At 47.3% G+C, this 12,500-nt stretch overlaps 2 protein-coding genes across 4 annotated transcripts in view; one reads left to right on the forward strand and one right to left on the reverse strand.

The window, feature by feature from the left end:
• The window catches only part of LOC135812064 (sphingosine-1-phosphate lyase-like), a 12,951-nt gene extending 6,271 nt beyond the window's left edge, over window positions 1-6,680 (forward strand). The window contains 7 exon segments of the mRNA XM_065325390.1: window positions 543-694; window positions 1,932-2,031; window positions 2,354-2,468; window positions 4,254-4,375; window positions 4,899-5,004; window positions 5,332-5,450; window positions 6,128-6,680. Of these exon segments, the coding sequence (XP_065181462.1) occupies window positions 543-694; window positions 1,932-2,031; window positions 2,354-2,468; window positions 4,254-4,375; window positions 4,899-5,004; window positions 5,332-5,450; window positions 6,128-6,250 (837 nt within the window). The 3' untranslated portion in view covers window positions 6,251-6,680.
• A 1,532-nt stretch (window positions 6,681-8,212) lies between these two features.
• Window positions 8,213-12,500, reverse strand: part of LOC135812065 (pneumococcal serine-rich repeat protein-like) — a 17,857-nt gene continuing 13,569 nt past the window's right edge. For all 3 annotated transcript variants that reach the window (XM_065325394.1, XM_065325393.1, XM_065325391.1), the window contains exon 13: window positions 8,213-9,105. In XM_065325394.1, the coding sequence (XP_065181466.1) occupies window positions 9,039-9,105 (67 nt within the window). In that variant the 3' untranslated portion in view covers window positions 8,213-9,038. The remainder of the gene's footprint in view (window positions 9,106-12,500) is intronic.

Below are 12,500 nucleotides of genomic sequence, written 5' to 3' on the forward strand. Positions count from 1 at the left end.
AGGGTATACACACTGTGATAGGACTGCTGTATGTATTTTCTCTAACAAAAGCACGCGTCTCATATATTTTCCAACCACCCTCCGGCCCGTGCTCCTATTGGGAGACTGTGCTTTCACATGTACATAATATATCCTCAAGGCTTGTAGTCAAAGCCTACTTTGCCGTGCTCCGGTTTTTTTAGAGATCTTTTTCTTCATATTTGCTATCAATACCAGTGCCCGTACCGGAAATGAAGGATACAAAGTTGCATGTGCGGAAATGGAGACGGTCGCCCTTATTCTTTCGAAGCATGCGTTCAGTGTGCCTTTACTGGAGACGTGTTTTTTTATTGGAGAAAATGCGGCGAGCCAAGATGACTAATAATCTATATGGAGATAACAGTTTAATAATAGCTATGGAAAGTATGAATGCTGCAGACATCACCAAGCAACATGACAATTTGTTCAAGGTTTGAAAAGGTTGAACGGTTTTCATAGCTAGTATTAAAAATGACTAAGACAGTCATTTCCTGTGTTGTGACCATTGGCATGTTTTCCACTAGCTGATCGGTAAGAACACAGTGATGCTGGCTGCGTCAGCGCCGCAGTACCCGTACGGTATTGTGGACCCGATAGAAGACGTGGGACGCCTGGCCACCAAGCACAATCTGCCGTTCCACGTCGACGGCTGCTTTGGCGGCTTCATGTTGCCATGGTGAGATTAAAAAAATATTTAAAATGGCTGTTTGTTTCTCAATTTCGGTTTGTTGATGTGAGATTGGATGAGAGCCCGGTGTTGTGGAATGCAGTTTTCTCCTTTCCAGGGGGACATGGTCCTTTAGTTTAGGACCACCGCATGAACTTGTAAGAGTTGGCATGTACATGTGTATGATTGTATACTTTAGTGAGCAGCCTGTGTGCTGGAGGGGAATCCCCTAGCTGGGTTGAGTCACGGGTTCAGTGCAGCACTCACAAGAGCCTGCGCCTCGAAAGTACATACAGTGCGTACCTAAGTCACCATTTCTACCTAGCTAGCCCGCTCACTTATTATTAGTCTAGTACATGTTTGTGTTCATGTGACTAAGGCTGTACTCACACTACTTGAAAAACCGCATACAAGTGACTTATGTGTGAATGTTGCCACGGTGACGGTTGCGAAAATGAAAAAAGCCCTTGAAAGCCGCTTGAAAGGTTTCAGCGGAAACGGAACCCTCTTCTACGAGGTTTTTTGCTTTCAAGCCGTTTGGAAAGCTGTGTGAGGTCAGGAGGCCGGAGTACTATTGTACGTTGAAAGGCTCCAGAATAATTTTCATGCTTTGTTTCCTCGTGCGTGGTCGTACTGCTCCTGTACATATACTTGTAGTTTCCTTTTTTGCCTGTCATTTCTGAATTCTGTGGTGTTTTTTCCGAGTATTTTCCGTCTTCTTTCTTCCAGTAGCTTCCCGTTGTTTTGATTGCCGTTTCTGTCGCATTTCTTTTGTACCATTGCTTTTGTACCGACATCATGCCTCGCGTAGTGTTTTCTGACGACTTGGAGAAGAAGCTCATCGAGCTGTGGAGAGAAACCTCTTCATCCGTCGACGTCGACGATGTGCTACTTCTTCGCGAGGCATGGCGAATGAACTCCACGATCCAAGCAAGATATAACTGTTTCTATTTTTCTCATGAACTGAAAATTTCAAATAAGTTGATCGAGCGCAAACAAATTGAAGGAACGCAGCCTCGGGATTTGCAAAACTACCACATGACAATCATGTTTCTCCATGGTAATTTGCTGACAAAAAATGTTTCAAGTCGTCACTGGAGTGCAGTGTGCTTGGAAAGGCTTTTTCAAGTACTTTTGTCTAGTTTTGAACGCGACATTCGCGTCAAACTTTCAAGTAGTGTGAGTACAGCCTTAAGTCACTTAACCTGTACGTGCTGTGTAACACTGTGTGAATGTGCTCTCGCAGGGTTGAGAAGCTGGGCTACCCTGTACCGCCGTTCGACTTCAGAGTGCAGGGCGTCACGTCCGTCTCTGCCGACGTCCACAAGTACGGCTTTGGACTGAAGGTGAGCTCATAATATTACAGCACTGACATGGCATGTGGCATAATCCCTGTATGCGATATAATCCCTGTATGTTACACGATCCCTGTATATGACGTCATCCCTTTATGAGACATGATCCATTTATGAGACATGATCCCTGTATGTGACCCAGTCGCGGTATGTGGCCCAGTCGCTGTATGTGACCCAGTCCCTATATGTGACCTAGTTCTGTATGTAACCTAATCCCTGTATGTGACCCAGTCCCTGTATGTGACCCCATCCCTGTGTGTGACACTATCCCTGTAAACTCCGTTATTGCACTCGTTGTCCTGTTGCTGCTCAGGGATCCAGTGTGGTGGTGTACAAGTCATCGGAGATACGCCGTCATCAGATCTTTGCCTACTCAAGCTGGCCAGGCGGTCTGTTTGGGTCTCCGGGCTTCTCTGGAACTAGACCAGGTACAGTGTGCGGTACTGTATATTATTATTATTTACTAAATTTTGAATAGGGCATTCCCACAGGCCTAAGGCCTTCTTACGGGGTACCCTATAATTATGTTTTTGTATGGATCATCCAGCTGATGTCAATCAACACAACAGACATACGACGACCCCGAGGACGACCACGTCTGAGATGGATCGACGTTGTCAAGAAAGACTTACAATGCATTAATCTGTCGCTTCTGGATGCTGTGCAATCTGCTTCTGATAGAGCTGCTTGGCTCGAAATTGTTAACAGATGCGTTGACCTCATGCAATGAGTGAAATGCGAACTGTCATTATTATTTGAAACTCGGATGTTGAGCCATAAATAAATGTGGAAGAGAAAAGGACATATGGATACGAGTTAAGAGTAACTCTCCATCACTGTAAAACTGTAGTTTTTGCTCGTTTTCGTTGCGCTTGCCTTCCCCTCTTTGGTCTTTTCCATAACCTTGAACCTTCCAAGTTGGAAGGCTGTCGGTTAGCGCTACGGAGATGTGTTGAAGCTAGGTGTCAGGACGTCGAATGTTTCAGTACTCTGTCAGTTTTGTGCCTAGTTATTGCACTTTCTGACTGTATATAGTATCATGTTACAGTGATGGAGAGTTACTCTTAACTCGTATCCATATGTCCTTTTCTCTTCCACGTCATTATTATTATTATTATTATTATTATTATTATTATTATTTGAAACTCGGATGTTAAGCCATAAATAAATGTAGAAGAGAAAAGGACATTATTATTATTATTATTATTAAAGTGTGAGTTACGAAGTCTGAGGAAAATGTTGAACGGTCTCTGCTGGGATGACGACTACACCATAGCTCAGTGGTTAGAGCATCGCTGGCTACAAGCGAGGGTCCCTGGTTCGAGTCCTGGTGGTGACAGTCGATTTTTTCTTCAGACCTTTCCCGTTTGTCTCTTTCCCTCAAACCAGTTAATATTATTATTATTATTATTATTATTATCCAGCGGAAGTCTGATAGCGTGGAGCGAATACGAACAGAAGCAAGGAGTGAATTCCGGCGATCTGCACCTAAGAAGCTTTAAAATGCGTGCAAGCCATAGCGGTTATTAGCCGGGGGGGGGGGGGGGGGGGGAGAGCAAGAGGCAGAGTAACAAATATGCTACTGTCACTACCGTGTGTGGTACAGTGCATGTGTGCTTGTGCCTATGATGGGTTTGAAAGAAGTGCTTGTGCCTATGATGGGTTTGAAAGAAGTGCAATGCCAACGACAGGATGTTTCTATGATCTGCAGTGCACTCCAGTCAAGCTTGGTCTCCAGGTGCTGCATTTCGAATTTCTGAATACTTTTCGACCGAAGCAGAAAATAACTTTCGAGTTGACTGCTTGTTTTTGTTCAGGTTTCCCGAACGTTCGACTGCTCTTTTGCCCAGTAGTCGAAAAACATTCCGAATGTTGATGTCCATAACCTCTCTTTTCTTGCTCCCCCGCACGCTGGCACATTCACGTGAGAGATTTGGGGAGATTGGTGGGTTGGTTGGTATATTCTATTTTACTTCGCCAGAAGGAACAGGCATTGCCGCCTTCTTCCCTGGACAAGTGGCTTGTCCAAGCTCTCACCAAAAAAATGACGCAGAGGAGATTTTTGACATGCATGTCGGCATGCTGACCGTTGGGTGGTTAGGCGCTAACGGTGTCACTCTCTCTCTGTGTCTGTGTGTGTGGATGCCTGCACCCCATCACCTTGCACGTCTACATCATGTGCACCCTCACCCCTCACCTTACATCGTGTGCAGGAGCGAACATTGCAGCATCCTGGGCAGCGCTGCGCTCTCTCGGAGAGGACGGATACATGCAGAAAGCCGAGCAGCTCATGAAGACCACCCTGGCAATGGAGGAAGGCGTTGACAGTATTCAGGTACAGTACTATGATGCAAAGAAATACCCCCCCCCTTATATTACCCCTTCCCTCCCTATATTACCCCCCCCCCCCCTATATTACCCCCGCCCTATATTATGCCCGAATTGCAACACTCGAGGCATATTAATTCAATACAGTAAAACGTGTGTTTGCCCGGGCCCTGTATCAAGCGGAATCCTGTATTGACCGCCATGACCGGACACATTTTCATGCACCAAAGTGCCGTGGATCGAACGTGCATCCCTGGATCAAGCGGAGTCCTGTGGTATCAGCACAGTTTCCACTACACCAAGGGTGTCCTGTTAGCAGGTACCCCCCCCCCACCCAAATTTGAACACTCATGGCGTGGAATTGACTCGTGTATTTGTGTGCTTTTGCTGCTGTCCTGTTAGCAGGTACCACCACCCCCCACCCAAATTTGAACACTCATGGCGTGGAATTGACTCGTGTATTTGTGTGCTTTTGCTGCTGCTGCTGCTACTGCTGCTGTTGTTGTTGGCTGGTGCTGCTGTTGCTGTAGGGTCTGAGTATAGTGGGCAAGCCGGCAATGACAGCGTTTGCAATCATGTCCACGGAGAACAGCGGCATCGACATTCTAGCTCTGGCTGATGCCATGGAGGCTAGAGGTAAGGGGAATCCCCCTAAAATGGGTGTTCATGCATGCACTGTAGAATCCGTCCTCTGCGTACACATGCAGTGCTTGATTCCCGGTATCAGTAGAGCTTCACAAAGCCCCATTCATACATGTATTTCATTTCGCGTGCTGATATCGCTTCGCAATGCGTACGGCAATGGTCACGTTTGTGTGTGTGTGTGTGTGTGTGTGTGTGTGTGTGTGTGTGTGTGTACGTGTGTGTGTGTGTGTGCGTGTGTGTGTGTGCGTGTGTGTGTGCATGTGTGTGTGTGTGCGTGTGTATGCCTACATGGCTGGGTTGGTGTATTGTTCCATACAGATTGGCACATGGAGCGTCAGCAGCTGCCCAACACACTGCACTGCACCATAATGCCACATCACATCGGCCGCGAGATGGTCTTCATCAACGATCTGACCGAAAGTGCTGACGAAGTGCGAGTAAGTGTGACATTGACAACACCTGCTGGCATTGCATCCAGCATCTTCTTAGTGTTGAGTTATGCTTAGAATGTTATCACAGTTCATATGGGACTCTTTCAGACTGGCAACTAGTACTTGTTATCTATAGGAGAGTCACTAGCCTCAAGGATACAAGGCCCACCACTTACGGAGCTGCATGTGCGCCTTGATCCTCGAGGGTGGCGGCGTTCCGATGGATACGCCGGATGGTGCTAAAATTATTCAGTAAGATCAATCTACATGGATGCAGTGAATGGGATTTCGGTCTTTGATCACATTTTGGCGGGTCTAATCTACTCACCTGCCACCGCTTAGGAGCTGCATCTGTACCTTGATCCTAGAGGGTGGTGGCGTTCCTGCGGATGCGGAAAACTCGACCGTGAATTTTGTTAAATATGCCAGGGCCGCTGATGCTGGATGATGAAAGATGACACAGTGCATGCAATACAGCCTGCATTGTTGAGGCCTGTTCGTCTAGTACGACCGGCAATGCCTGAGCCTGACCAGGTTCCACGGCTTTAGCCAGAGTTTGTGTTTTGTACCAACGAAAATGTGTGTGTGTGTGTGTGTGTGTGTGTGTGTGTGTGTGTGTGTGTGTGTGTGTGTGTGTGTGTGTGTCTTGCCATACACTGCTGCATGTACGTGTGCATGTGCAGGGCAAGGCATCGCTGTCCAGTAAGGGCACGGCGGGCATGTACGGCATGGTTGCTAAGATACCGGACCGTGCCGTGGTCGATGAGTTCATCCTGCAGTTCTTCGACAAGGCGTACAAGCTGTGAATATAGCCACGCAGCTTCTCAAATCTCAAGTCCACCACCGGCATTACCATCGGAAACCGTGCAAGTGCTCCCGGTTCAACTTTTGGTTCACGACTCGCCTGCTGCAAACCGCTCGCTTTGCTGCGCATGTTGGCAGGCGAGTGGCTCTTATAATAGAATCATAGACTTTTAAAGAATAGTTTTGGTTCCGTAACCGTGGCGACTGGCGTGGCGTGAATCCCCCTCTATTACATAGTATTTACTCTTTTTTGTTTTACTGATTCCACAAAGTTTCAAATTTTTATGAACTTAGAAGTTGCGACAAATTTTTGTTATAATTCTAATAAAACCCTAACCCTATCGTTATCACTATTTTAAACCCAAAAAGATTCCTGAAGATAGACGTTTCAATTTTGAAGTAAATTCATAAGTTAAATTTTGAGAGTCCGTATACCAGTGGGTGGTGCCGAAGAGTGATTTCCGACTGAACTGGTCAAGTAACTACACTGCCAGAATCTTGGCAAGGCACTGCCTGCCAGGGAGTAGTAAAACACCGGTATTTTACTACTCCCTGTTGCATACTGGTCCAATGGCACGTATTCACTGAAGGCGCACGTGACTGGCGCTGCGGGGAAACAAGTAGGTTTTCTCATTTGCGTACATAGTAAATTCGCAATTTACTCTTGACTGGTTGAGCCGTCTCGAACGTTGTATTCCGCAAATTCCACTTCGTTGGGTCACTACTATTGTATACCTTGAAGACCAGTAGTCTATATCGAAAGAAACTCAAAAGTTCCAGCGATTAGAGAAACTTCTTTTCCACGCATTTGTATGCATTTGTATGCGGAATCGAACAAGTGTCCCCCCAGCGTGGCTCACGTGCGCCCATACCATGTATGCAGCGTGGGCGTCCGCCATTTTAGATGAGTATGTGCCATTGTTGATTATGACCAGGCAGTGCATCGACGACTCCCTGGTCACGCTTCATGTCTTGCTTTCTGGGTAGAAACCAAAAGGTTTGGTCCTTCATTCTAAGGCCAAGCCATTTTTCTATGTTTCGCATCACCTTGTAATAATTACGCGGCCAAATCAACAAGGGAGGGTGAAAAATGCATTCAAAAACATCGTACTGTACAACATTGTAATTCATGTACAGTTGTGGCAAGTGAAATCCGACACTTGGCATAAGGGACTGCACCGTGCATCCTGCAGCCTCTGCAGCCCTGCATACGTACAGTACATGTGTTGCATACAACTTTATCTGTCTGATGACAGAATTCGCACTCATCACAGTCAAGGTTCAAAAGGTGCTGGCAAAAATGAATGGGGATTGGATACCAATACTCCTTATGTGTACCATGTTTGTGAACTGTGCGTATCTACACTGTGACCTTTCGATCTGTTTGTGATGCATACGGCTCTATAGTACAAATTAGGTGCAGTGCATTACATCATTGGTGTCCATTTGAGGCGCTGTCCCCTATGGCAAGTGTCGGATTTCACTTGTCACGACTGTACAATCGATCTAGAGACCAGGCATTGTTCATGCATTATATTATTTGAATTTGTACATGCACATCAGGGAGTCGTACCCAGACCGTTTGGGTACGACTAGACTCCCTGATGTACATACATACCATCCACGAATCTATTTATTTCAACAATACAAGGAATGTCGCAACGTTTCGGGCACGTGCAATCCCCACTGAGTGGTGCCAACTGGCCAAACTGTGCCCATACCAGCTGGATGGAAACCGGGGACGTTTCTGGGCACGCTAGTACTCACCCTGTGAACAATGCTTGTGCCACGGGCATGCATATGCGAGCCGAGTACATGTTCAGTTTTTCTTCTTCTTTCTTTCTATTCCGGCTGTGAAATGCACGCACACGGGGACCCGAAACATAGAAACACGGTGTGTGTGTGTGTGTGTGCTAAGTCCATGTGGCATGGTGGTAGGAAGGGTTATGGGGTCTTATTGTTCGTTTTTCGCTTTTATTTTCTGCTTTTAGCTCAAATAGATAAGCGAGAAGGGTCTGCAGAAAGCGGGGGCAAAAGGTCAGCAGGGCAAAGGTCAGCGGGGGAATGAGTGCATGCGTTTGTGTATGGGAACGCGTGTATATAGGATGAGTATGTACACGCACGTGGGCAATTATTTGCCCGTACAGCATGACAGCAGGGGCGGCGCTTGGATTACTTCCACGCAATATCCATTAGGGCATGATACAGACTCGGACAGTGGCATACAAATGATATTACTCAGTCACCATAACAGACGGCAGAGGTCCAAACACAAGGAAAGCGACGACTACGAATTACAATCAGCCATTCACTCTTAGTCTCTACTGTCGTAGTACTGGTGTGCATTTGCCGAGTCAAGACCTGCTCTCATCTAGGCAAGCAACACACACGGATGCCAACAGACGGTAGAGGTACAAACACAACGAAAGCGACGACTACCCATTCATTCTGCAAGTGTGCAGTTGCCGAGTCAAGACCTGCTCGTCTAGGCAAGCAACACAAACTTGTCCAGTGACGAGGCGGCGGCGGCGGCGGGAAAATAGCTAGTACAACGTCAGTCCACTCGCAGGAATGCGCGCCGATCCAGAGAGAAATTGCTTCAAGCTTGGCACACAGGGATTGGAGGCACGCGGCAGGCTGCCAGCAACGCACGAGCACGCCTTGGAACACCGACGATGACAGCTACCAGTACTAGGATGCTGGTGGTGATGGTGGTGGGGTCGGCGGTGGTGGTGGGGTCGGCGGTGGTGGTGGGGTCGGCGGTGGTGGCGGGGTCGGCGGTGGTGGTACTCAGGACTGGTCCATGGCACTGGGTGCCGCTAGGTTGGCCTGAAACTCCAGCACTGTGTCAAGTAGCCTGTGCGTGGCAGAAGGCAAAAGCAGCAGCAGCAGCATGTAACAAACGTCTCGGCAACGGCACCAACAGTAAACACAGGACATCCGCTAGTGAAACATACTGTAAAAGCAGACATTTTCGCTTGTGTAATATTTCCGGTGTTCTCAAAATCGGCGGTTCGGTGGAGGGGAAATTTTCGGTAAACCCGTTTTCCACCTACTACTCAAGTAGTAGTGTACTAATACCGAAATTTTCAGTTCGTTTCATTTCAGGTAAAAATTGTCGGCACCGAAGATACCGAAAATAAAACACCACCGAAAAATTCTGCTTTTACAGTATCTTTTTTGTCTCCGGGAACGTTGTTAAAATAGGGAAGAAGAGAAAACGTTTACAGATCATCCGTAGGTAGTTCTCCAATACTAACACAGTCAAACCAAGAGTAGATAAACAAGAGTGCGCAACTCGCGGATGGGTTGGCCCACGGCGGAATTTTTTGTTGACGTACTGTAGAACGGGTAATTTTAGCGACTATTAATTTTAGCGTTTTCCCATTGTCAACCGGTTAGCGACGTTTTATTTTAGCGATTTGCAGCGATTTTACTCACGGATCACCGGTGCACTACTATGTCTCAATGGATTAGCGACTTGAAACTTTAGCGAAAATGAGTCGATCGCTAAATTCGCTAGGGTTTTTACGTCGCTAAAATTACCCGTTCTACAGTAATCTTTTCGACGACGCACGCGCTGCGAGTCTTTTGGAAAGTTTTCCCTCGTGCACTTGGTCGGGCTTTACACTACACGGTCAGTGCCCAGCATGTGCTCTCACACTGCTCTACGGCAAAATGCGCGTTTCTCTGAAAAAAGGTGACGTCAACAAAAAGTTCCGCCGTGGGCGGGGGTATCTGCAGATTGTGCAGGAGAGATCCGGAGTTGCACACTCTTGTTTATCTACTCTTGGTAAAACCAAGTGAGGCTGAACAAACTACAAAATAATCAACTCCTTTTACAAACTTCTGAAGGACGCCTCACACAGCTTTCATTATTCATATATCGCGTGCAGGCAACTTGCCTACACTCAAGTACGCACTGCATTTTTTTTACACACAATCCAGTCATTTTGTCAACGCTTCGGTCTTTGTGACTATTGTCAGTAGGGGTGAAACGATTAGTTCGAATATTCGAGTAATCGTTCGAAAATGTCAAACGAGCGAGTATTCGAAATTTTGCACTCGATGTTTTTTTTTAGCATTGACAGTCTATTTTTTCAATAGCTTTTGTTGTACCGCTCGTCCACTGGTACGCATGCACTATGCATGCCTTTGAGTCAGTATTTTATGACTTGGACGATGCGATCACCACGGCAAGTAACGTTACAGTGCAGTGTGGTTAGTTAGTTATGAGATACGAAAGTACTGATGAAAATCCTTACTTTACACTACAACTGTATGTACAACACGTTGGCGACTTTTGTTCTATGTTTAATGTAGGTTTGCAGCGTACGGCAAACCGTAGTTATCGCTGACAACCGAGCAGCAGGCAAAAGCCACTCGCGTGGCTAGGCGCGCAACAATGGGGGTGTCTGGCAATGGCGGGCAGCCGTACTGGGGAAAGCCCAGGCCGCACCATGAGTACGAGTACGCCCATCTGCGCAGGCGAGACTACTCCATACTTGCATAAAGGTATCAGCGCTACTAATGCAATGTTTACTACAAGCAGGGCTCATGGCGCCTAATCTCTATATTAGGAAGCAGTTCCTTTCATGGCACGAAAGGACTCCAGCGCGCGTGCTAAGCCTCAGCCAAGGTACAGTACTAACCGAGTATGCAAGATAGAACAGGCGGTGTGGCGGAGCAAAACATACCACGTATGGAAGAGGCGAAGTCCCCGGATGCCACCCAGTCCACAATATAATAGAGAGGTTTTGCATTCCGAATTTCGGAATGATTTTCGACTCTGCTTTACCGAAAAAAGCGCGTTCCGAAAAACGGTATTTTCAGTGTTTTGCATTCCGAAAATCTGATTCGACTTCGTTTCCAAGGGTTGCCATGCAAAACAAAATGGAGAGCGTCGAAGGGGTTGAGCAGGATCAAATCCATGTGCGCAGGTCAAACTGAATTTGGGTGCGGTTCGAAGACGAGGACGGACTGATGGTGGACCAAGTGATCCAACAGCTGAAGACGAGGTTGGCGAACTACTGTCTTGTACTGTCAGTAGGCTCCATGGCAAAGGAAGATAGAGTGTGATGGAGTGTGAGAAGATTAGTCAACATGGCGAGATCAGCAAGAGCAGCAAAAACCAGCAAAAATCAAAACTACATATGTGGAAATTTTTTCAAATAATCGAGAGCAGCAGAAAGCAAAAATACAAACAAGAAAAATACACTTTTTTTGTATTCAAATATGCACTCCCAAACATGAAAGAGCCGAAAATCCATTTTCGGAAAACCATGCACTTTCGCCACCACACTTCCGAAAGTTCGACTGCTGCCGCCACATTCCGAAAATAATTCCGAAAACCTCTCTATTGACAGACACCACCAGGCTTACATGGGAAATAAGGAGAGGGGGGGGGGGGGGGGTGCACCAGGTAAGGCAGGCCGCATAAGCACGTACGTGGCAAGCGCAAATAGCGTAAGACGTACCCACGAGGGCCACAACGCGAGAGTATGGCAGCATGAGCAGAGTACGAGGCCGGATCAACGCAGGGCGGACCAAGGTGGTAGTGCTACAGCACGAGGCACCTCAGCAGTTGGAGGTGGCAAACGCAGCAGCAGCAACCCATTCACCAGCAACCGCAAGAGCCTCCGCAGCAGCAACCACAAGAGCCTCCGCGGAGGTGGCGAAACGCAGAGACAGCATCAATATTGGCAGCTAGCAGCAGCAGATAGGCGTGATTTTTTTGTCTCAGAGTGTAAAGTAAAGTACAGTGTAGCAGCAATTATTATCTTCTGTGGCAGTCGTCGGCAATGGAGCTGTCTCCAGCACAGCTGAGAGCCATCAGCGAGGCTGCTTCCTTAGCTGTCTCGGCCGCGTGGAACCAACTAGCAGGCCCCAGTCAGGCGACCGATACCTCCGTGGCGGAAATCCAAGGTGTGGAACCATTAGCCAGTGGCGATAAAAGAATGCCCTCGTGCGTAGCACATGTGTCTGCTGATTCCATTAGAAAGATCATGAACATTGAGTATGTAGAGCTGGCAACACTATTGCCAAGCCGCAGTGTAGGAATGGAGCCACCCGCTAAGCGCTTCCGGGTTGACGAAAACTCTGCTGATGCTTCAGTACTAATTTCTACTGTGTTGACACCCAGGCGTAAAATTGAAAATGTCACCGACTGGATCGAAGCCTGGTCGATCTTTAGTGTCATTGCTAGCGAGGTCGCACCAGGGGCATGTGCTGGTCTCATGGAGCGCCAGCTAA

This window comes from Sycon ciliatum, chromosome 3 (genome assembly GCF_964019385.1).
Source record: "Sycon ciliatum chromosome 3, ocSycCili1.1, whole genome shotgun sequence".
Taxonomy (NCBI): Eukaryota; Metazoa; Porifera; class Calcarea; order Leucosolenida; family Sycettidae; genus Sycon; species Sycon ciliatum.